The sequence below is a fragment of the Salvelinus namaycush genome, chromosome 21, assembly GCF_016432855.1.
Source record: "Salvelinus namaycush isolate Seneca chromosome 21, SaNama_1.0, whole genome shotgun sequence".
In the NCBI taxonomy this organism is placed as follows: domain Eukaryota; kingdom Metazoa; phylum Chordata; class Actinopteri; order Salmoniformes; family Salmonidae; genus Salvelinus; species Salvelinus namaycush.
Window position 1 is genome coordinate 28,292,702 of NC_052327.1, and position 24,312 is coordinate 28,317,013.

At 42.9% G+C, this 24,312-nt stretch overlaps 1 protein-coding gene across 2 annotated transcripts in view; it reads right to left on the minus strand.

Moving 5' to 3' along the window:
• Positions 1-2,395: 2,395 nt before the first annotated feature.
• LOC120066267 (chromodomain-helicase-DNA-binding protein 2-like) overlaps positions 2,396-24,312 on the minus strand; it is a 38,992-nt gene continuing 17,075 nt past the window's right edge. For both annotated transcript variants that reach the window (XM_039017522.1, XM_039017521.1), the window contains 33 exons: positions 18,983-19,087; positions 18,142-18,297; positions 17,897-18,030; positions 17,433-17,658; positions 17,233-17,333; positions 16,994-17,035; positions 16,693-16,874; positions 16,420-16,544; positions 16,016-16,232; positions 15,826-15,915; positions 15,471-15,661; positions 15,149-15,337; positions 14,861-15,020; positions 14,471-14,623; positions 12,796-12,867; positions 12,222-12,371; positions 11,843-11,991; positions 11,631-11,727; positions 11,379-11,471; positions 11,081-11,254; positions 10,327-10,496; positions 10,050-10,231; positions 9,815-9,953; positions 8,733-8,883; positions 8,504-8,620; positions 8,195-8,317; positions 7,881-8,015; positions 7,535-7,648; positions 6,501-6,679; positions 6,233-6,332; positions 4,994-5,198; positions 4,599-4,857; positions 2,396-4,440 (listed from right to left, as the gene is read on the minus strand). In XM_039017522.1, the coding sequence (XP_038873450.1) occupies positions 4,155-4,440; positions 4,599-4,857; positions 4,994-5,198; positions 6,233-6,332; positions 6,501-6,679; positions 7,535-7,648; positions 7,881-8,015; positions 8,195-8,317; positions 8,504-8,620; positions 8,733-8,883; positions 9,815-9,953; positions 10,050-10,231; positions 10,327-10,496; positions 11,081-11,254; positions 11,379-11,471; positions 11,631-11,727; positions 11,843-11,991; positions 12,222-12,371; positions 12,796-12,867; positions 14,471-14,623; positions 14,861-15,020; positions 15,149-15,337; positions 15,471-15,661; positions 15,826-15,915; positions 16,016-16,232; positions 16,420-16,544; positions 16,693-16,874; positions 16,994-17,035; positions 17,233-17,333; positions 17,433-17,658; positions 17,897-18,030; positions 18,142-18,297; positions 18,983-19,087 (4,966 nt within the window). In that variant the 3' untranslated portion in view covers positions 2,396-4,154. The remainder of the gene's footprint in view (positions 4,441-4,598; positions 4,858-4,993; positions 5,199-6,232; positions 6,333-6,500; positions 6,680-7,534; positions 7,649-7,880; positions 8,016-8,194; positions 8,318-8,503; positions 8,621-8,732; positions 8,884-9,814; positions 9,954-10,049; positions 10,232-10,326; positions 10,497-11,080; positions 11,255-11,378; positions 11,472-11,630; positions 11,728-11,842; positions 11,992-12,221; positions 12,372-12,795; positions 12,868-14,470; positions 14,624-14,860; positions 15,021-15,148; positions 15,338-15,470; positions 15,662-15,825; positions 15,916-16,015; positions 16,233-16,419; positions 16,545-16,692; positions 16,875-16,993; positions 17,036-17,232; positions 17,334-17,432; positions 17,659-17,896; positions 18,031-18,141; positions 18,298-18,982; positions 19,088-24,312) is intronic.

Sequence of the window (24,312 nt, forward strand, 5' to 3'; positions counted from 1 at the left end):
AGGACACCAATAATAAGAAGAGACTTGCAGGGGCCAAGAAACACGAGCAATGGACATTAGACCGGTCAAAATCTGTCCTTTGGTCTGATGAGTCCAAATTTGAGATGTCTTTGTGAGACGCAGAGTAGGTGAACAGATGATCTCTGCATGTGTGGTTCCCATCGTGAAGCATGTGTGATGATGCTTTACTGGTGACACTGTCAGTGATTTATTTAGAATTCAAGGCACACTTAAACAGCATGGCTATCACAGCATTCTGCAGTCTGTTTTTCAACAGGACAATGACCCAACACACCCAGGCTGTGTAAGGGCTATATGACCAAGGAGAGTGATGGAGTGCTGTATCAGATGACCTGCCCTCCACAATCACCCGACCTCAACCCAATTGAGATGGTTTGGGATGAGTTGGACAGCAGAGTGAAGGAAAAGCATATGTGGGAACTTCTTCAAGACTGTTGGAAAAGCATTCCAGGTGAAGCTGGTTGAGAGAATGCCAAGAGTGGGCAAAGCTGTCAAGGCAAAGGGTGGCTACCTTGAAGAACCTCAAATATAAAATATATTTAGATATGCTGAACACTTTTTTGGTTACTACATAATTTCATATGTGGTATGTCATAGTGAAGACAGCACTATTATTCTACAATGTAGTAAATAGTGAAAATAAAGAACCTCTTGAATGAGTAGGTGTCCAAACTTTTGACTGGTACATACAGTTGAAGTCGGAAGTTTACATGCACCTTAGCCAAATACATTTAAACTCAGTTTCACAATTTCTGACATTTAATCCAAGTAAAAATTCCCTGTCTTAGGTCAGTTAGGATCACCACGTTATTTTAAGAATGTGAAATGTCAGAATAATAGTAGAGAATGATTTATTTCAGCTTTTATTTCTTTCATCACATTCCCAGTGGGTCAGAAGTTTATACACTCAATTAGTATGTGGTTGCATTGCCTTTAAATTGTTTAACTTGGGTCAAACGTTTCAGGTAGCCTTCCACAATAAGTTGGGGGAATTTTGGTCCATTCCTCCTGACAGAGCTGGTGTAACCGAGTCAGGTTTGTAGGCCTCCTTGCTCGCACACGCTTTTTCAGTTCTGCCCACAAATTTTCTATAGGATTGAGGTCAGGGCTTTATGATGGCAACTCCAATACCTTGACTTTGTTGTCCTTAAGCCATTTTGCCACAACTTTGGATGTTTGCTTGGGGTCATTGTCCATTTGGAAGACCCATTTGCGACCAAGCTTTAACTTCCTGACTGATGTCTTGAGATGTTGCTTCAATATATCCATGTAATTTTCCCCTCATGATGCCATCTATTTTTTGAAGTGCACCAGTCCCTCCTGCAGCAAAGCACCCCCACAACATGATGCAGCCACCGACGTGCTTCACGTTTGGGAAGGGGTTCTTCGGCTTGCAAGCCTCCCCCTTTTCCCTCCAAACATAATGGTCAATATGGCCAAACAGCTCTATTTTTGTTTCATCAGACCAGAGGACATTTCTCCAAAAAGTACGGTCTTTGTCCCCATGTGTAGCTGCAAACCGTAGTCTGGCTTTTTTATGGCGGTTTTGGAGCCGCGGCTTCTTCCTTGCTGAGATGTCGATATAGGACTCGTTTTACTGTGGATCTAGATACTTTTGTACCGGTTTCCTCCAGCATCTTCACAAGGTCCTTTGCTGTTCTGGGATTGATTTGCACTTTTCGCACAAAAGTATGTTCATTTCTAGGAGAGAATAGAATGCGTCTCCTTCCTGAGCGGTATGACGGATGCGAGGTCCCATGGTGTTTATACTTGCGTACTATTGTTTGTACGGATGAACGTGGTACCTTCAGGTGTTTGGAAATTTCTCCCAAGGATGAACCAGACTTGAGGTCTTGACTGATTTCTTTTGATTTTCCCATGATGTCAAGCAATGAGGCACTGAGTTTGAAGGTAGGCCTTGAAATCCATCCACATGTACACCTTCAATTGACTCAAATATTGTCACTTAGCCTATCAGAAGCTTCTAAAGACATGACAATTTTCCAAGCTGTTTAAAGGCACAGTCAACTTAGTGTATGTACATTTCTGACACACTGGAATTGTGATACAGTGAATTATAAGTGAAATAATCTGTCTGTAAACAATTGTTGGAAAAATGACATGTGTCATGCAGAAAGTAGATGTCCTAACAGACTTGCCAAAACTACAGTTTGTTAACAAGAAATTTGTGGAGTAGTTGAAAAATGAGTTTTAATGACTCCAACCTAAGTGGATGTAAACTTCCGACTTCAACTAGACATACATACACAAACTTGTCATAATATATGCACGAACTGTCCCAGATGTGAAGCATGCGGATGGATGCCTTTAGGTCTTAGACTATACTGGATGAATCAGTGGACATATGTTTTATAATGTAGCAAAGTTTAATACATATGACTATAAACATATTGACAGTATATTTCACGTGGAGTGGCTCTCACAAATATAAATTATTTAGGCTTGTTTTCAAGAACACAGGTCCAGGGACTGTAGCGTGGAGAAAAGGAAGGTTGTGTTGGTTGGCTATTCCTTCTAACAGATCTGCCCACAGAGGACATAACACTGATTCATCTGTGTAAATCATTTTTCCCAAGATCTTTTGGGGAGTTGCAGAAGAACATGACAAACAATATAATTTTGTTCCCACCACCAGTCTTCGCTTAACAAGCATGCCACGTTACACAATCATCCATTGAGAACAATCTCAAAACATGACTGTTTAATACTGCATCATCTCTGTAGTGGAGTACAGTAATGTCCATAACCCATCCCACTGGGCACACACACTGGTTGAATCAAAGTTGTTTCCATGTCATTTCAATTAAATTACGTTGAATTGACATGTGTCCAGTAGGATATACAGTATGAAAATATACACAGAAATAAGGCACAACTGGAGAAGCACACCAGAAATCATAAGAACCACAGCAGGGCCAGTCTCTGGTTTGGCACTAAAACAGAATGACCAATAACAGCTTGTCATCAACCACATCCGTAAACACTCAAGTGTCCCTTAGAAAATCTATCAGTGGTTACACTGCTGTCACTGGGAATCGCATAACCTTAACTATAGAAAATGAAAAAATGATTTCCAGATTCTTCTCAAACATAGTACAATACTTTTACGGGTTGAATAAGCCAGTAGAGTGCAGTACTAATTGTGCAATGTAAGATGCAAAAGTACCATTCATACATAGGATAGAGAGAAATATGGTTTAAATGGCAAATTCTTTGCACATCTACAAATAAACGTTGTTAGGGATAGCTTTAACAGTCAGTGTTCTTCTGAAGCTTTGCACAACAAATTACCTTAAATAATGTTTATAACCATGTCCTTCTCATTAGGTCCTTTAACTTATTAGCGGGTCAGTGGTTATCATAAACAAAAAAAAGACAATGGCAATGAATGTCTTTACAGAAGAATGATTATCAACACTAATGACAAATGCTCATTAAAACATTTTAAATAGCAATTCTGAGAACTAGGTACTGGCGTGACTAACTTACTATTCGTCTTCAATTTAGACAGAAGGATGCACTTATTTTGATTCAGGAAAGAAGGGGCATCTCTTTATGAAATTATGATAGTTTCATAACCAGGTCAAGATGAATAAACATTACTTTTATTATTATAATGGCATAGCTAAACTCAAAAAAATAACCAAAGTATTTGGGAATAATACCATACCGCTAACATTTAAAAAGGCCAAATACTTCAGACACTTCAATGTTTCCAGATCAGTCATCATCAACCTTTCGGGCATCGTAATCTCCCCACATAATAGTCCATAGGACTAACTATCCACAGGCATTCTACAGACTCATCACTAACACTGACTGATTATCTGTCATTTCAACAACAAAAACATTTCTTAGTGTGATACATATTTCGTAATGTCGAACACTTTTCTACATGGGCACAGACACAGATCGTTACCACAATCACACCTGGGGGAGGGATGTGGAGAGTTTGGTGTTTGCTGGTAAACAGAGTATTTGTCAATTCCGTTTACGACTGAGGTTATGTCTGGCCAAGCGAAACAGTGAGTCTAGCCAGCGCAGACCTGTCCTTCAGTATCACCACTGTGTTCCTCACCTGGACACAACACCTTTCCAGTCAGCGACAGGCCTCATGTCTTCCTGTTGTTCCAGTTTAAATCAGCCCCTGCTGCTTTATGCTCTGCAGTCCGCTCTGCGTTTGGCGAGCGCGAGTCCTGGGGTGACTTCTGAGCCTGTGGGGAGTGTGGGTCCAGCAGGGGAGGGTTGTCTGGATAGGGCCGGGTGAAGTGTTCTTGCCCTGTTGGCCCCCTTTGCTCCAGCATCCTCCCCCTGAAGTCCTGGGGATGGCCTCCTCCACTCCTGAAGTCTTGGGGAGGACGGAAGTCATCGCCCCGTCTCCGCTTCGCGTCTGGATGTCTGAAGTGAGAGGGATGATGTCTTACAAAGCTTACTACTACAGAGCTACAAGCTACCACAACAGTTATGGTTTTAGCATTACATTCCAATACTGACAATACAAAATCTAGACATCATTGGGTTTGTAAAGATGAGGCCTAATTGTGAGTGTTTCTCACCTGTCGTAATAGGCCCGGCGGTCCCTGTGATCCTGGTCGTTGTCATACTGGTCATATGGCCTCTTCCGCGTGGAGTTGCTGCTGCCGCTACGGTAACTACTACAGCTACTGCGGTAGGAGTCTTCACGTGGACGACGGTCTCCATAGTGATGGTCCTTATACCGATGGGCGTCATATGGATGATGTCGCTCGCCTTGCCAGGATTGGTTGCTATTTCCAGGGTAGTTGTATTTACGATCTCTCTGCCAATCTCCTCGATCTGTCATCATGAGATAAAATACAGTGGGCCATGAGATATGTTGTGCTCATTTGTAAAATTAGAACTCCTCACAATTGCTGCCAAGTTGTAGAATTGTATACTTCAGATTTGATAAGACCAAATAAACAGCTCTTACCATCATTTCCAAAGTGTCTGTTGTTGGATTTGTTATAGCCTTCTCTGTGGTGACCTTGGGGGGATGTGGGAGAGGGATGAGGCATGCCTGGATGAGACTTAGACAATGGCTGGGTGCTGGTGGAGTCTCGACTGGAACTAGACGCCTCTGCTCTGAAAGACTTCTTCTTGCCCGACATGTCATCCCCCTTTTTTCTATGCTCCTTCTGAAAATGAGCAAAGGACAATGGAAGGGTTAAGCAGAGGACTGAGCAAAAAGATCAGATAAATGATTGGCTGACTGTACTTGTTACAAAAACCTGAAAGTTTTGATTAGTGCTGAGCGATTAATGCTTTTGGAGGTCATTTTGATTCTTAAAAAGTAATCATGGTTTTCAGTTTCAATAAACATAAAAAAATAATAATGTATTATGAAATAATGACGTATAATGATTTTAGACATTTTAATGGAAATTTCAAAGCAAAAAATTGCAAACATTCAATTGGCAAAACATAGAAGATACTCCATTGTCTCCATCAGGTCCACATTGTATAGACATCAATAGAAAAATAGGAATTTGATGACCATTCTTTTTCATTCCTTAAAAGTAATCATCTCATCTCAGGCATTAACAGTCAGCCAGCCAGGCCATCTAATGTTATGCACTCCCCATACTGAACAGTCTTTAGTAATCCTATTTAGCTAGCCTGCTCATGCCGCAGAGCTGTTTTGGCAAAATAGTTTCACTAGTTCTTCAAAGTGTCTCTGTCCCTCGTCGTTATGTTGTGTACATTTTGCTCACATGCGTTCTGTGTGAATCTAACGTAGCGGGTGTAAAAGTGTATCCGTCCAGAGATTTGTATACAATGACGAGATGCTCATGTCAATGCCCTGATAATGGTAGTCGTCATCCGAAAGGCAGGCTAAAAGTTCAGGTCCAAAATAAGCCCACAGAAATGCATTAAGTTTATTTTGGACAGATTTGGCAAGAGTGTAACCCTCTAGCTTCGCCTCTTTCTGTCTGATCCGTCTGGGGAAAAAATGGCGCAATGATTACGGCCATTGTAGTTGATTACCAAGTTTCTGCGCTAAACTAGGTTGTATATTTAGGCTCACAAAAAAACACACAAAAAAACGAAATGGAATTCAAATAATTGAACCGCTGCCGGGCAATTAGTTGTTTAATAACCGGGAAAAAACGAAAGATCGGTTTATCGCTCAGCACTAGTTTTGATACTGGGAGAAAAGAAATCAGCTCACCTCCTCCTCCTGAGACCGCTTCTTCTGTGCCATCTTGTACAGCTTGTGAAGCTTCCTCGCTCCGAACTCTGTGAACTTGGACACAAAAATCCAGAGATTCCTGCCAAACAAAGAGACAACTTAGTAAGAGTTACCCTTAATATGGAGAACGATTTTAATGAAACTCAAATGGTATCACAATTAAAAACATAAGACTGACCTAAATGACCACGGAGTAGGTTTCATAATCAAACCTTCACAACTATCTTGTGGTTGAATGAGGGCTTACCGACGCCATGTTTTGACATGCTCTGGGTCGCTGTAGGCTTTAAGACACTCAGTGATGCGGTCTCCTATCTTCAGCAGGCAGGTGCGCGTGTGTTGGAGCTGCTCCTGAACAGACAGGCCCTCGTCAGGCTTATCCAGCTGTTTCAGAGCCTTCTTCACCGGCCTCATGCGCTCCTTACACTGGACAGACACACACAGTTTACTCAGCTAAGTAAAAGCGAGCTCTTAGTCAAAAATGATCCATATGTTTCAATTATCCCCTGCTGTACAGATGTAGGATCTGAATTTGATCCAGTTAGCTACAACAGGACAATAATCCTGCAGCAACAGTAAATGTGAATTATTATGTGGATTATAATTAATGACATTTTTTGCAGGGATTTAAACATTTTTCATTAGGGCAAATCAAGTCAGATTTCAAAGTTGAAATTACAAACTTTAGAAACCTTATAAAAACTAAAACACACTACATGTTTGCATTTCCTGCTGTGCAGGACAATTCAACAACAAAAGAGTGATCAAATGAAGATCTTACATTTGTAGCGGCACCTCCATTATGTTTGACACGTTAAATGGCTTATGGTTGGCGGCAGGTAGCCTAGCGGTTCAGTGTTGGGCCAGAAACTGAAAGGTCACTGGTTCGAATCCCCAAGCCGACTAGGTGAAAAATCTGTTGTGTGTAATTGCTCTTATAAGTTGCTCTGGATAAAAGCGTCTGCTAAATAACTAGTTTGGCTCCTGAAAGCCATGGTATGAGAGACAATTTACCAACGTTTTGACGCAAAACTAATTGTTTACTGTTCTAATTACGTTGGTAACCAGTTTATAATAGCAACAAGGCACCTCGGGGGTTTGTGTTATATGGCCAATATAACACTGCTAAGAACAGCCCTTAGTCGTGGTCATATAACCACACCCCCTCGGGCCTTATTGCTTAAATGTAAAATGTTATTAACACCTACATTAGTCTTGTATGTTGTGAATAATATATCCTTATCCTGTCCACGTCAGTAGGGACATGGTGTAATAACTCACAATGCTGAAGGTCTCCTGGTCCAGCTCGTCGTCATCCTCTCCGATGGGAACAGGGTCACTTCCAGCAGTAATGTGGACCGGCCCCTGGGGCTTCTTCCCTTTGGCTCCTTTAGCCTGAAACACAGACAAACAACAGACACCACTCAGCAGGGCAACACAGATCTTCACACAAACACCTGCACAGCGACACTTCAACCTGCTGGTCCAAGAACAATCTGATAACCTAATCTGTTCATCCATCCATCTAACAAAAGTTCCCCATTTGTTCAGACACAGGAAAGGTTAGTGGGTGTGAAATTGTATACTACCGCAGCACAATGCATAAAGTTCACGACTGCTAAAGTACCTTTTCTTTTTTTGTCTTGGGACGTTTTTTGTCTTTTTCCACCTCTTTTTTATGAGTTCCCTGTTTTTCTTTGTTCTCTTTGTTATCCTTTTTCTTCTGTCTCTTCTTTGAGGGAGTTTTTTCTGTCCCGTCATCCTGGTTAAATAAAAAGCAGAAAGGTAAATAAGTAAACCAGTTCTGGTGGATTACAAAGACTGCATCATGTTGCCATTGTGTTCTCTATCCTGGTATTCTGTAACCAACAGGAAATTCCCTTGTGAAAAGGCAGGTGGTTTTTATAGGCAGGTTGTGCTGGGTCTTTCGAGGTGACTTACCCTCACCTCCCCTTCCTCGGAGGGGTTGTCTGACAGGCGAGGGGAGGAAATGTAATTTCCCTGCTCATCTTTGGGGGCCTTGTTCTCTTTCTTCACGCGAGGCTTCTTCTGCTTCACTTTGACCTGAGGGAGGGAGATATGATCAGCCAAGGGGATATGTGCTCTATTGTGAAGAGACCAATACCAGACAGAATGTAAGGAAGAGCATTACTGAATGGATTTGCATATAGATAATCCAAGGGGTTCAGATGCATAGGCATTACCATTCCCTATGGTCCTGATAAACAGAGCAGCGAGGTCTTTGCTTACCTCGTCCTTAGTGACATCTTTACTGTCCACTTCTTTCTTCAACGTCTTCAGAAGATAGTCCACTCTGCCCTGCAACTGCTTCCCTTGGGGTTTCTTGTCTGGGTCATCGGGGATAATCTGGAATACAGATTTGAATACAATTTGTTACCAGAAGAATAAAATGCACCCACACCGCTTTGAGTTCCACAGCTATCTGAGAAATATTTGATTCTGACATTCTGATGGTTACCTTGTCTGCAAGTTTGAGATCCGGATCGGTCTTCATCAGATCCCAGTTGCCGTAGCCATGCTCATAGACCCCCAGCAACAGTTGAGTGTCATCCTGCAGATCCCAGTCCACGTCAAAGTGAGGCACCTTCACTCTGCAGGTCAGTTGGAACCTAAGGCAGGAAGGAGGAGGAGAGGTGGTCAAACCCTCTGCTACTGCTGCCCATCAAGATGATGCTCTGGTGTCTGCATCAGTTGTTACAACTTTAACCCTTTACAGTCGTGAGAATTGGCCTATATGGATAGGGATACATTGAAATGTTTCTAACAGAAAAAATATGGAAATGCATAACCATGGTAGCAATTAATAGGGAACAGTTTGGAGATTATGGTAAATTATTAGACTAGAGGTAGACAACAGTTCACCTGACAAGACAATCCAAAAATTACACTGTTGATTTTATGTGGATTTTACATTTACTGTATTAGACGTATTTGTTGATAACAAAATCTGAAAATACTCAGTAAACATGGTAAGAATTCTCTTAGAAATTTGGGGTAGTTGCAACATAAGACAAAAAAAATGACAAGGGTTTGAGTGAGAGATCAAACTGGTGTCTCCAAGTAGCCACACACCTCTACAAAGTGTGCACAGTTCCTAAGTAATTTTAATGCACTTTTATGACTCAAGTCTTCAAATAAAAATTGTTTTTTTGAGCTCTCCTAGCTGCGCAGTTGATGAACTAGAGTAAGCACACTTGTAGTTGTTTTGAACACAGCCCTAAATCCCCCCCATCACATAATTACTGTTGTTTACGCAATTCAAAATCTATTACAAAATCGCAATCTGCAACTTCAAGTTGCACGTAGAGGCTCAAGTTCAGAACGGCTGTCAGTCAAAACCCATACAGAGCTGTGAAGCGGAGACCCTAAGCTTTGTCGTCATGTATAGCATGTTACTGTACAGCCACTGCGTTTTGATTTACTCACTTATTAGTGTCCAAATCTACCATTTTCAACCCGTATAGGAATATTTATTTTCTGTGCATATTCATCTGATAAAATGTTTCACATGCCTCAGATATACCTGCAATGGTATCTTACTTGTTTCTCTCAGCAGGATTAGCTGGCACAACTTTGTGCAGTGGCTCAAACTCCTCCTCATGCTGAATGATGGACTTGGCATTGACCTGCACTCCTGAGATTTTGATGTTTATACCTCTGCGCTTCCCAGGACCTTTGGCTAAAGGAACAGGGTGTACATGAGTAAAAACATTACAACACACTTGTTAGCCATAATTCTCCAAAAACTGAGTCATGCACAGTCAGAATGTCACACCTTCACTGGGGTTCTCTCTGAGGTGCTCTTCGTGCTCTTGGACAGCCGTCACACAGCTGTTGTGGATCAGCTCTCCCAGTCTCTTCAGGTCTGCCTGGGATTTTTCCACCAGCTCAGAGTCCCGGGCAATGCACTCCAGCCTTTCAAGCGGAGCTGCAAATTTCTTGTAAGCCTTGATGAACCTGATAAAGGAAAGAGTAAAACATTAACCTTAACCATTTAATGAAACATTGAGAAACCATTCGGTTTAATGTATAAAGACACCTACATACTGTACCTGCGGATCTCTGCATCAGTAAAACCCTCCACGTTGTTCTTGCGGGCTCTGGGCCTGCCTCTCCTCTTTGGCTTCTTGTCATCGCCGCTGTCGTCCGTCTCGCTCTCAGAGCCTGAGGAACGGTGCTTCAGCTTGGAGCCAATGTCACTGTCACTGTCGTTAGCCTGGGGCTGCAAGACACAAGACAACCTTCAGACACAACAAGCAAAACCTAATTCCTACTGAATGTAGTTGCCAAGTGCCTTTTTGTGTTATGGATACTTCTGAATGCTTAAATTATGCGTGTTTACAATAATAAGAAATAAAATCATGATCAAATCTAATCAATAATAATAATTTATCACCATATTGAAACATTTCGAGATGACTCTTCCATGCATTTCATGAATTTAGATCTTCAACAGGAGAGGGTATTATCTGTGTGATAGAAAGACCCACTGAAATAAAACCTAATAATTTATTAAGGGAAGCTTCACATACAGTGGAATCCCCTACACCGAGGCAGGCAGTAAAAACCTCATTACTCATGACCACCCCATCATATCCCCCTGACTGAGAGTAGTAGAGTACACAGCTCAGCAGCACACTAGGAAAGCCCCTTCACACACACACACACACACACACACACACAGTCAACTGTGCTGCACCATGGAGCAGTCACATAGTTCTTCTCTCTAGAGCAGGAGCGCTAACGTGAGATGTGTGTGTGTGTGTGTGTGTGTGTGTGTATATATATATGTTCTCTCCTGCTTACCCTCTTGTTGGAGCTCCTGCTCCTGGGCAGCATGTAGATGTCCTCCATCTCCTTCTGCTTCTGCTCCTCCTCCAGCTTCTGCCTCTGGTCCTCAGGGATGATGTCGTCCCAGTCAGGCACCGTGCGCTCCACCAGGTCTGGAGCACTCTCCTCCATGTTGGAGAAGTTGGCCACCTGGAGGAACACAGAACACATGTACTGGTCTGAGACTGGGAGTAGAGTGGCTAGTGTAGTAGCTAAAGGTATTCCTGCAGATTTTGTTCAAATCAGGCTCAGAGTTGGATCAACTTCTAGGTACCTTGAACTGAGAGAGAAGCTCATCTGTGGCACATGATCCGTGGTCGCTTTCTCTGGTTTCAGCCAACCGCAAGATCTCATCAATATCCATCTCCTGCAAGGGCCAAAAGAGAACAGCACAAGGTAAATTACAAGTAACACAGACATTTGGTAAATATGGAAGTATGAAATTCTGTCATTAATACTCTTACGAAACACCAGTTTCAACTCTTTTCAAAGCACATAATCAATAGAAATGTGTCTCTCTATGTACCGTAGGTTCAGTCTCCTCTCCTTCTGCCTCTTTGAACAGATCTTCAGCTCCAAACTTCAGGATGGCAGTCAACTCATCTTTGTTGAATGGGTTGGAACTGTGAAAAGAAGTTGATGTTGTTAAGAATCTGAGGAACCTCATGTTTTCAGGAGTTACTAGTCAAACATAAAGCTATATCCAGACTAACAGATTCCATGTTAAAGTTTCCTTACTTAGAATTTCCAGAGTTGTTATCCAATACAGTTCGACCAGTGGTGTCCATTCTCTGAATGACAAGATGGTCCAAAACCATCTTCTTCTTGGCTCGCTCAATAATTTCTTCCTCCACAGATCCCTTTGTGACCAAGCGATAGATATTCACCTGTTCATTGAGACAAGGAGATATTTCAATCAAATCAAATGTTAATTGGTCACATTCACATATTTAGCAGTTGTTATTGCAGGCGTAGCGATATGCTTGTGTCTTACTTGGAAATTTGGCTACGACCAACATTTCCATGACGGCTCTGCTCAAGTTAGCAGAATCAAATCAGCTTGTGCTTAGCCAAGCCTGCCCTCCATACTAATCACTATGGGTCTACATGTGGTTACCTGTTTCTTCTGGCCAATCCTGTGAGCCCTGGCCTGAGCCTGCAGGTCATTCTGAGGATTCCAGTCAGAGTCAAAGATGACCACAGTGTCTGCAGATGCCAGGTTGATCCCCAGCCCTCCAGCCCTGGTGGACAGCAGGAAACAGAAGTCCTGGACAGAGAGGAGAAATTATTATATTAAAAAAACTAACCACCTTACATAGTGCATCACAGCCGACCTGATGAACATCGCAAAGGGATTAAATGCTTGAAGTTGAAAAACATGTCAAGAGTGATAATTGTTAATGTGGCTTTAATTGTATGGGTAATTAGATATGTTGTTATAACTTCTTAAAAATAAAAAATTCTTAACAGAATATCATAACTTCTACGTGGAAAATCCTAACACTCAAAGAAATTGAGATTCTAGTATCAATATGGTAATCTTGACGATATATACATCTCCTTGCGCATAATCATTCAGAGTAACTGAAACATAACTAAGCCCTGACGCAGATCTAGAGCTGACAAACACTGAAATGATCAACCCCTCCAATCTGCAACAGCTAAAACATCACATAGTTCCGATTACATACCTCAGAGCCTTCAGCATTAAAGTGGTCAAGTGCCTGTTTTCGTATTTCTCCCTTTATGGAACCATCCAGGCGCTGAGAAGAGAGGGAAGGAGAGACCTCAAACCTTGGAACCTTGCCGAAACGCCCTCCGCCCTAAGATGCCACTGAGCAACGCTCAGCTATACATGCCATTATACGATCCATCAGGCAAGCAGCATATTGTCAAAGAGCAATACAGCAGTAAAACTATGTCTACAGTGATTTAACCATGCTAAAGCCCAGCACGAAGACAGTGTGCACTCTGGCTTTGGGGACCAGCCAGTCCACATCAAAAATAACTTGAGGATAAAAATAACCATATACACTATCAGTCTGCCAGTGCATGTGTGCTGCAAAACTGACACATGAGCCGGTTAACACCAGAGTTGACGCCAACACTGCTCCAATATCTCAACGGCTCCTCTACTGTAAACGCCCTCACTAAGTCAATATAATAAATATGGAATAACACATTTTTTAAACTTTTTTTCCCACCTTTATTTAACCAGGTAGGCTAGTTGAGAACAAGTTCTCATTTGCAACTGCGACCTGGCCAAGATAAAACATAGCAGTTTGAGATATACAACACAGAGTTACACATGGAATAAACAAAACATATAATGGAGATGTAAAAGAACTAACAAGGAGAAGTCATACTGAATACAAGAACAACAGGAGGTAGACTACTGAAGGTTTGGACCTGCTGCCTTACCATCCCCTGGGCTGTGTTATACCCTACCTGGAATGGGTAGCGTTGCTGCCTTGCCATCCCCTGGGCTGTGTTATACCCTACCTGGAATGGGTAGCGCTGCTGTCTTGCCATCCCCTGGGCTGTGTTATACCCTACCTGGAATGGGTAGCGCTGCTGTCTTGCCATCCCCTGGGCTGTGTTATACCCTACCTGGAATGGGTAGCGCTGCTGTCTTGCCATCCCCTGGGCTGTGTTATACCCTACCTGGAATGGGTAGCGCTGCTGTCTTGCCATCCCCTGGGCTGTGTTATACCCTACCTGGAATGGGTAGCGCTGCTGTCTTGCCATCCCCTGGGCTGTGTTATACCCTACCTGGAATGGGTAGCGTTGCTGCCTTACCATCCCCTGGGCTGTGTTATACCCTACCTGGAATGGGTAGCGTTGCTGCCTTACCATCCCCTGGGCTGTGTTATACCCTACCTGGAATGGGTAGCGTTGCTGCCTTACCATCCCCTGGGCTGTGTTATACCCTACCTGGAATGGGTAGCGTTGCTGCCTTACCATCCCCTGGGCTGTGTTATACCCTACCTGGAATGGGTAGCGCTGCTGCCTTGCCATCCCCTGGGCTGTGTTATACCCTACCTGGAATGGGTAGCGCTGCTGCCTTACCATCCCCTGGGCTGTGTTATACCCTACCTGGAATGGGTAGCGCTGCTGTCTTGCCATCCCCTGGGCTGTGTTATACCCTACCTGGAATGGGTAGCGCTGCTGTCTTGCCATCCCCTGGGCTGTGTTATACCCTACCTGGAATGGGTAGCGCTGCTGCCTTGCCATACCCTGGGCTGTGTTATACCCTACCTGGAATGGGTAGCGCTGCTGTCTTGCCATCCCCTGGGCTGTGTTATACCCTACCTGGAATGGGTAGCGTTGCTGCCTTACCATCCCCTGGGCTGTGTTATACCCTACCTGGAATGGGTAACGCTTCAGGGCCAGGTACTCAGCCAGGATGTCCAACATCCGCACCATCTGGGAGAAGATGAGGACTCGGTTGCCCCTCTCCCGAAGTCTGGTCAGCAGCTTGTCCAGTAGCACCAGCTTCCCACTGCCCCTCACCAACGCCTGAGATTCACACAAGGTAAGAGGTCAAATCTGTTCTCCACCGCTAAACAAACCAATACATTAGTGTGGGTTGCATGGAATCGTGCTATTCCATTTTAATCAATGTATTTCTCAACATTCAAAACAGCAAAAACAGGGGAGATAATTAGTTCACAGTCTTATCATTTGCAAGGTAGAGACTAATTCACATAACACACCTTTTAATGCGTTGAGCTGAGCTCTTATTGCTGGTCCTACCTGCAGGTGCTCCTGTTGAGTGTCACACTCCTCCTCGGGCTGCCTGATGAGGAAACCATGGTTAGTGCACTTCTTCAGTTCCATGACGATGTTGAGGAAACCAGAGGAGCTGCCTCGGGTGCCTTTCTGCAAGGCTCTGAAGTTCCTGGTCAGAATCCACCTGAAACAATCACCAAACACATCACCAGTTAACGTCAATGACAAGGAGTAAGACAGTTTAGATACTGCTCAAATCATCTGTCCAGACTGGCAAACATTGATAGAGAAAAGCTACATGAGGGAACATACTTGTAGTACTGCTTCTGCACGGCGGACATGTCCACACGGAGGATCTGTTCTACCTTGGCAGGCAGGGATTTCTCCACATCCTTCTTGACACGCCTCAGGAGGAAGGGCTCAAGGACTTTGTGGAGGCTCTGGTAGCCATTGTCAGTCCCTTTACCATGGTCGCTTTCAAAATCTTCCCAATTCTCAAACCTTCAGGAGGGGGAAAAGTACAATTGGATTGGGATAAGATTACTGTAAATGAAAATAAATGTATAGGCTGTTCTTCTCAAAGTCTGAATTTGCCAAAGTTTATCTGATGTATTGAATAGAGAGAAGTGCATACTTGTCAGGCATGAGGAAGTGCAGAAGGGACCACAGCTCTTTGAGAGAGTTCTGCAGTGGTGTCCCTGTGATTAGAAGTCTGTGGTTGGACCGGAACTCGATCAGGGTTTTGTACAACAGGGAGTCATCATTCTTCAGCCTGTGAGCTTCGTCCACACCCAGGAAGGCCCAGTTTATGTTCCCCAATACTGCCTATGGACAGATCACACCAATTGAGTGAGCGGAGAGTTGCATTCAATCAAAGAATTCACTTTTTATTTCCATAAAAATAAAAATGTGTACTATTTTGGCAAGTACAAATCCAAGCTCATATCTAAACTGTATGAAAATACTTCCAAGCAATACTGATGCCTTACCTTGTCTTTCAGTAGAATTTCATACGTGGTTATAAGTGCATTGAACTTTATTCTCTTCGTCTGATGGCATACCCACTCATAGTCACGGATCTGTTCAACACAAAAACAAAGCATTGGGGAACTTTTACTTTTGGTTGGACACAAGATCACAACGCTTCTTTAGAGTTCTATAAAAAGCAGATTTCCATACCGATTTCCTGCTCATCACATCTCCCAGGTAGACCACCACGTTCATGTCGGGGGCCCAGGTGTCAAACTCTCTCTGCCAGGAGGTGAGGGTGGACAAGGGCACCACCACCAGAGAGGGCCCATACAGCTGGTGATGGTGGAACAGGTAGGAAAGGAATGAGATGGTCTGGATGGTTTTCCCCAGACCCATCTCATCAGCCAGGATCACACTATTGCACCTGAAAAACACCGACCATGGAGTCTTAATGTAAATTAGTGTTTTTACAAAAATTACATTCAAACTATCTAAATGGCAGGTAATTGACAGTACACCTCAGTAAAGCATCAGTATATCCACTAAATGTGATGTTCCAAACCATAATAATCTGTTTCTCAATACAGCATTCCTCGTGACTTGACGTGTACCTGCACCAGGAGTGAGCCAGCCAGTTCAGTCCATCTAGTTGGTAATCTCTCAGCTGCAGGTTCTCATCCCCAATGTACAATGGCTGGTTCTTCAGTGCAACAAATCTGGGCCTCTGTTTCAGCACCTGAAATTAGAGTTAGAAAATCACTGCACTGTTCTAAAATGACTATAGCTGTAGTGCTTGTGTTCTAGCTGATAGTCAACTTTAAATAAAACATTTGTGATAGGATACCATGTGCAATCCATCTAGTCGGGACACTTTCCTCACTCACTTTGCAGTCTTTGGAGGGGACTGTTTTACTGGAGTTCCTGTTGGTGAAGCTGTCTATACAGTGCTGGAACTTCTTCCCCAGCAGAGCTCCATCCTCCCAGCTGCACTCTGAATAGGGCAGGCCCATCCACTTACACAGGTACTCTGGCTCATTGGACGACGACGCATTCTTGTGGCTGTGAGCTGATATACAGTGAAAACATCATCTTTAGTTGAAGTGCTTTTCAGAATCAAAATGTGCTGAGTATGATAATGATGAAGATATGATCATGATAATGTTGATGAGGATATGAGGAACTTACAAGGGAAATCAGACGGTCCCTGTGTCTTCCCTGTTTTAGTCGCTGGGGAAAAATATTTTTGATTACACCAGTTCTCTAAATATATGATACAGTATGTGAAATATTTTTGATAAGCAAGAGGGTAAGTCTGTTGTAATAATCACATTTTGTCAAATAAATCTAATTTAATTGTTGAACCATTGCTGCAAGTGAATGAAGACTACATTTCAAAAGGAGTTTAGTTTATTTTTTATTTTTACCAATGACTCTTTCCAAAATTTGGAACTGCTTATTTAAGTCAGTGGTTAGCTCTTGTTGGCAGTTGTAGTATTCTGAATCCTCAGGGGATGCTTTGTTCAACCTTTGGAAGACAATCAGTGTCAGTAAGTAACAGAACTCATCAGCAGTGAAAGGTAAAACATCAGTGGTATGTAGCTATGTGTACAAAACAAACCCTCACCAAGCATTGAGCTCATCGTTTTTCTTCTTGAAGTTCTCTAGTTTCTTCAGTCCCTTGACCTTCTGTTGAGTGAGGGAGTCGATGCTCTCCCAGGTGTTGTGGATATAGGACCAGCCTTTCCACTTGATCAGGTAATGGGTCTCTCCTTCATCCTTCTCAGGCTCATAGTCTGCTCCGGGGTCCCCGTTTTCCTCCACAGCATACTGGGTAGTGGAAGCCCCACAGGCTAAAATAGATACACGCACAGAATTCTGACAAATATTTTCAATATCTGATTTTTATTCACAGTTTAAATTCCTAACTAGGCAGCAGCCTCTAGTAAACATGTCTCATCTATCAGGGTAATATCATCACTTCTTCTGCTAGCCACAAGATCTTTGCCTTCTCTTTCAACACCTGCTGGCAATGTCTAACTAGATGGGTTAACACAATACAGGTGAGATACTGACAATAAGATACATCACCTCCTTTTTTGCCTGTTCTGGTGTCCATGATCTTCTCAATGGTCTCGCTGTCATCTTCCGGCTCCACCTCAGCTCCCTCCATCTCTATCAGGTCGTCAGAGTCTGTCTCAAAGTCATTCTGGTCCTCCTTGTAACTGGAACAAACCAACACAACGCATGTAATGCAAAGTAATGTGACAGAAGTAAGGTGGAACGGCAACACTTTCCTTCATATTTTAGATTGAACTAGTGAAACAATGACATACCTGACTTTGGCCGCCACCCTTCGCCGGGTTTGTCTCTTTGGGGTATCTTCATCATCGTCATCATCATCATCTTCCTCCACAGATGACTCTTGTTTCCTGGTTTTCCTTGCCTTTGGAGGCTGCTGTTTTTTGACTGTAGATGATTTGGTCTGTGGTCTAAAATATTGAGTCAAATACACACATGTATACCACTTCTAAAGCCACTCTGCAAGACAGCCTACTTACTAGTTTTTCCACTAACAGCTCTAGCTGACTATAGTGCCTCCTAACAACCTGACTCACACCAATGGCCTTAAGACAGCTTCCAAACCCCCGACCTCAGCAAAATTAATAATATTGGTGATAAGGTTACAGGTGAACGTCTTCATTAAATGCCTTTAGAGCACTAAGTGCTCAATTGGGGGAAATCATAAAGTCAACCCACAAAAATGACACTGCAAAAACACTAATAAGACATCGCCTGATTTTTGGGCCATGTAGCTGGTATGTTGCGAGCTTTCATCAGAACATCATTTTGGTTGACTTTGGGATTTTGACCTGTTATTTTTTTGTCATCCTTCTGAGTCTAAATTCAAATATTCACTGCAATATAGAATAGTAGAATGCATATCATAGTTGATACAACATTAAATGCTCAGTAATAAATACATAGAAAGTTTCACAATTATCAGATTTGAATTTACAGATTTCATATTTTGTTAGTGACTGAAGGCTAAAAAGAAGCCCAGTCATTCAGCACTTTGAAAGCCAGAAAAACACTAATATAGCTTCTGATTTCACACAATGTAAACGAAAGTGTACAGATTAGCAGTCTGAAGGCCAGGCTTCACTACATCCTTACCTTCTAGCAGGAAGTCGTCTGGATCTAACTTTCTCTTCCTGCTCACTGTCTGCACTGCTGGCATCCTCCTCCTCCTCCTCCGAGTCATCACTCTTCCAGGTATTTCTTATAACACAGAAATACCACAAGTTCACCCTTTGGGCTTATTATGGCTCTACGCCTGGCTTAGGGTGATCTGGTTAGCCAGGTTTGATCAGATATCTAAACAAACTAAAGTTCTGAAGACCAGCTCAGTCCGGCTGGAACTCCTAATGAGCCACTTTAGACAAGCACAAACGCATGAAAATAGAAAGAACACAATACTGACAACACAGAAAATTATTTGCCAACATAATAATGACAAATACAAACACCACTGAATTGAACGATACAACTAAATAAATGTCATGCACTTACATCCAAATAGTCATGGGATACTAATTAGGTGTGACCAATTATTCGACTGGTCGATTGTTTGGTCAACAGGCTGTTGATCAACAACAACAACAAAAAATTGTCGAGCAGTAGCAAATATACACACACACTATTATTTTATGGCACACGAGACACCCGTCGTATTCACGCCCATCTCAGTGAACTAATCCATTGCGGAGGCTGCGGGGGTGGCATAGTCCAAGAATGGGAATGTGGCTGCACAATGCACGTCTCTCTCCCGCCAATTTGTGCACATCCATTGTTTTTATAAACTAATTGTGTGAATTGATTGCATTTGATTGTTATTGTCTATCAATTCCCCATTACATTTATCATCAGTCTTACATGTACCGTTAATTCCTATAATTTCTCATCTACAATGTTTTTTGGGTTGCGGTAATGTCTGTTAATACACTCAACATATTTCGATTCCAGTCTTTTAACGTTCTCATTGTTGGAGTGAGTGGACACATTGTTTGCAGAGCGCACAACCTATGCTACACTTGTGAGGAACAAGTTCTGGTTTATTTCATTCCATTTACGAGTTTTGTCAATTTAGTCATCGTCTTGTTTGGAGCGCTCCTGTCAATGACGCGCACCTAACTACGCATAGAAGTAGGCCTCTATAGGCTACCTGGCCTGCTCGCAAATGTAGGCATATAAATGGCTTAATGCACCACCACTAATGAGCTGCAGAGCTTCTCAAAGTAAATGTTTTCTTCAACCTTAAACCGCAAGCTAACAGTTGGTTTTTACATCCATTGAGAATGACAATTCCTCAATGTATTTGAAAAATCATTCCAGATATCTACCTTTAGACAGTGGCACAACTTTCACTGAGGACGGGGAGGATGTTCCCCCCTGACATTCTGAAATTGAATTTGTGCCCCCCCCCCCCAAGTTTTATCCTTGGAATGTGATACAAAACAAAGCAACAGTGTGCTTTAGGACCATGCGGACACCTCCGAAGGGTCGGGAATTTATGTCCCCCCCACTTCGAAAACCAGTGGCGCCCCCGCCTTTAGATAACCACTCAGCGTGAAAAAGGGAAAAAATGTCATGCTCTGATCCAGTGGAAACTTCAGAAAATAGGCCTACCTGATTACTTCTTATCCCTTGCACAAATAGCCTATAGCTGTGTCTGTCCCGAGCTCACTGGCTCAGGAAACTCTGAGGGCCCAGAATATTTTATACAATGTTGCAAGGAGATTCAGGCTGGACCCAAGTTAATAGTTGTTTCAAGTTTGTTGCAGACAGGCCATGCATAGCCACTGTGATTTATAGGATAATTATTTTTTTCATCTGGATATTTTCTACCGGCAGGCTGCAATGTTTTTATTTGTTGGCTTTATTGGCTGGTTTTACATAGTTGGCAATAAAGTTACTTTTTAGATTCGTATCATTTTCATTACTTGGATAGAATTTGGATTACCACATGATTTTGCGATACAAAGATGTTATTATAAATTAAATGAAACTGCTCCAGGAAAATGTGCATATGAAAACCATAACTGGCACACAGATCAGTAGAAATGGTAAGATAAATTGGCATTCCACATGAGAAGGTTTGCAGACTCCTCGTGTAGCTTATTACCGGCAATTTCAGGAGCGTTATGGCAGAATCTGCAAACGCCAGTAGGAGTGGGAGGAGGATGGTCGGGACAGTTTTTTGTTCTTCTGGTACTTGATCTCTGTCTCCCACTTGAGTCAGTTGTGTCTTATTTTATCAAACAATGAGCTTAAAGCATTCAGACAAGCTCAATGCATATATAGTTGATTTGATTAAAACACATAGGGTGTGTCTATATTTGGAAAAATACACGTTTAAAAAAACTTAGACCAATCGATTGGTCGAAAGAACAGACAACCTTTGGTTCAACAAGATGTGTTTTAGTCGGGGACAGCTTTGGCTGTTGCGGTGACCGTATTACTGCCACACGGGGGGTCACGAGTCATGAAGACAGTCAAATTCCACATGACCGTTTAGTCACTAATTAGGCTTCTCCAAGCTATGATGCTGCTGCTGATCATTAGTAGCCTACCAAACTTTCTGCCTGGTACTAAGCACTCCATTGCCCCTCTAATCACTGACATCAATGCAAATGTATTCGAAAATCTAATCAAACACTTCATGAGAGCCCATGTCTCATTTTGCGCAGCATTTCTAAAGGCTGTGCAATTGCGGGGGAAAACAGAGTGATAGCCGCTAATAAAAAGAGGAGGATCCCATAAGCTTTCTATAGGCTAGGCCTACTATATTTATGTATCAACTTCCTAATAGTAAGAACATTGGTTTTATTTACTACAGGAGTCTAGCCTACCTGGCTGGTATAAAAATAAACCATGGGGAGAAGCATCCTTCATTCGCTATTGAAGTGCCCGTTTCGATACAGGTGCATGATAATTGTCCATTCTAAATCATAACAAAATGTCACATATATTACATGTAAAGACAAGATTGAATCAAGAATAGTCTGATGGGTGACAATAGCCAATCACTTGTGAATTATATATTATCACTTGTGACTGATGCCCAGCATAAGAAAATGCAATTTTTTTGCGACTTGTTCGAATCATAGTCGCAGATTTCATGTAGCCTAGCCCATAGGCCTATATGTTTTAATAAGGTTTGTATCACAACTAAAATGCCACTTCTTAAAATTAAACACATGAATCCGCTTTACAAGGGGTGTAGAGACTAACTGGCAAAAAAAGAAACGTCCCTTTTTCTCGACCCTGTCTTTCAAAGATAATTCATAAAAATCCAAATAATTTCACAGATCTTCATTGTAAAGGGTTTAAACACTGTTTCCCATGCTTGATCAATGAACCATAAACAATTAATGAACATGCACCTGTGGAACAGTCGCTAAGACATTAACAGCTTACAGACGGTAGGCCATTAAGGTCACAGTTATGAAAACGTAGGACACTAAATAGGCCTTTCTACGGACTCTGAAAAACACCAAAAGAAAGATGCCCAGGGTTCCTGCTCATCTGCATGAACGTGCCTTAGGCATGCTGCAAGAGGCATGAGGACTGCAGATGTGGCCAGGGCAATAAATGGCAATGTCCGTACTGTGAGACGCCTAAGACAGCACTACAGGGAGACAGGACGGACAGCTGATCGTCCTCACAGCGACAGATCATGTGTAACACCTGCACAGGATCGGTACATCCGAACATCACACCTGCGGGGCAGGTACAGGATGGCAACAACAACTGCCAGAGTTACACCAGGAACGCACAATCCCTCCATCAGTGCTTAGACTGTCCGCAATAGGCTGAGAGAGGCTGGGCTGAGGGCTTGTAGGCCTGTTGTAAGGCAGGTCCTCACCAGACGTCACCTATGGGCACAAACCAACCTTCGCTGGACCAGACAGGACTGGCAAAAAGTCCTCTTCACTGACGAGTCGAGGTTTTGTCTCACCAGGGGTGATGGTCGGACTCGCGTTTATTGTCGAGGGAATGAGCATTACACCGAAGCCTGCACTCTGGAGCGGGATCGATTTGGTGGTGGAGGGTACGTCATGGTCTGGGGCGGTATTTCACAGCATCATCGGACTGAGCTTGTTGTCATTGCAGGCGATCTCAACGCTGTGCGTTACAGGGAAGACATCCTCCTCCCTCATGTGGTACCCTTCCTGCAGGCTCATCCTGACATGACCCTCCGGCATGACAATGCCTCCAGCCATACTGCTCGTTCTGTGCGTGAGTTCCTGCAAGACAGGAATGTCAGTGTTCTGCAATGGCCAGCGAAGAGCCCGGATCTCAATCACATTGAGCACGTCTGGGACCTGTTGGATCGGAGGGTGAGGTCTAGGGCCATTCCCCCCAGAAATGTCCAGGAACTTGCAGGTGCCTTGATGGAAGAGTGAGGTAACATCTCACAGCAAGAACTGGCAAATCTGGTGCAGTCCATGGGGAGATGCACTGCAGTACTTAATGCAGCTGGTGGCCACACCAGATACTGACTAACTCTTGATTTTGACCAGGGACACATTATTCCATTTCTGTTAGTCACATGTCTGTGGAACTTGTTCAGTTCATGTCTCAGTTGTTGAATCTTGTTATGTTCATACAAATATTTACACATGTTAAGTTTGCTGAAAATAAACGCAGTTGACAGTGAGAGGACATTTATTTTTTATGAGCAGCGAGTGAGATTCAAGTTTGGGGAAGATAATTTTCACCATAAATTTGCACCTTTATAATAAAAGCATTACATGCATAATTGCATTTGCGGTCACTTTTGATAATGGTGCTTTCCGCTAATGGAACATTCGCGCTTATAGCCTAATACCATGTGTGCATTGCTGCGCTTATAATGTGAAGAAATAGCCTAATAGTTTATAAACATTTTAAGTTAAATGTTCTGATCTGCTGCGTCAGCCACATTGCATAAAACATGTTTTTTGATGCTAGTGGTTGTATTAACTTGGGATCTATCGCATCCCACAACTGTCCCAGATTGTTTGGAATATTTATTTCTCGCACAGAATAGGTCAACTTTTGTACTATGGGGGAATAGTAGATTGTCAGGCTAGTGCTTTTGCTGTTCATTAGGCCTACTCATCTTGTTGGCTGACGAAAAGCAAATGTGGACAGTTCATCCAATATCTTCAATATGCACCTTGGAGTTGGATAAGAATGTGTGCAGTTGCGTCCCCGATGTGTCTGTCTTAACTGTAGCCTGTAAGAAAGACCCGATCACGTGACTGAAAGCCGTGTGATTGAGAGACGCTTCAGATTGTGCAGCACACTCTGGTAGAAGGGCACAACGCAGCACTCCAGGCCACAAAATACAGATTTTTTTTAGGGTGCATTATGGCCACAAAGGGGATGCCGGCGTGAAGTTTGAGGCATTATCAAGTGCTTGTCAAATTGTGAATGCGAGGCTGACGAATTATGTACAG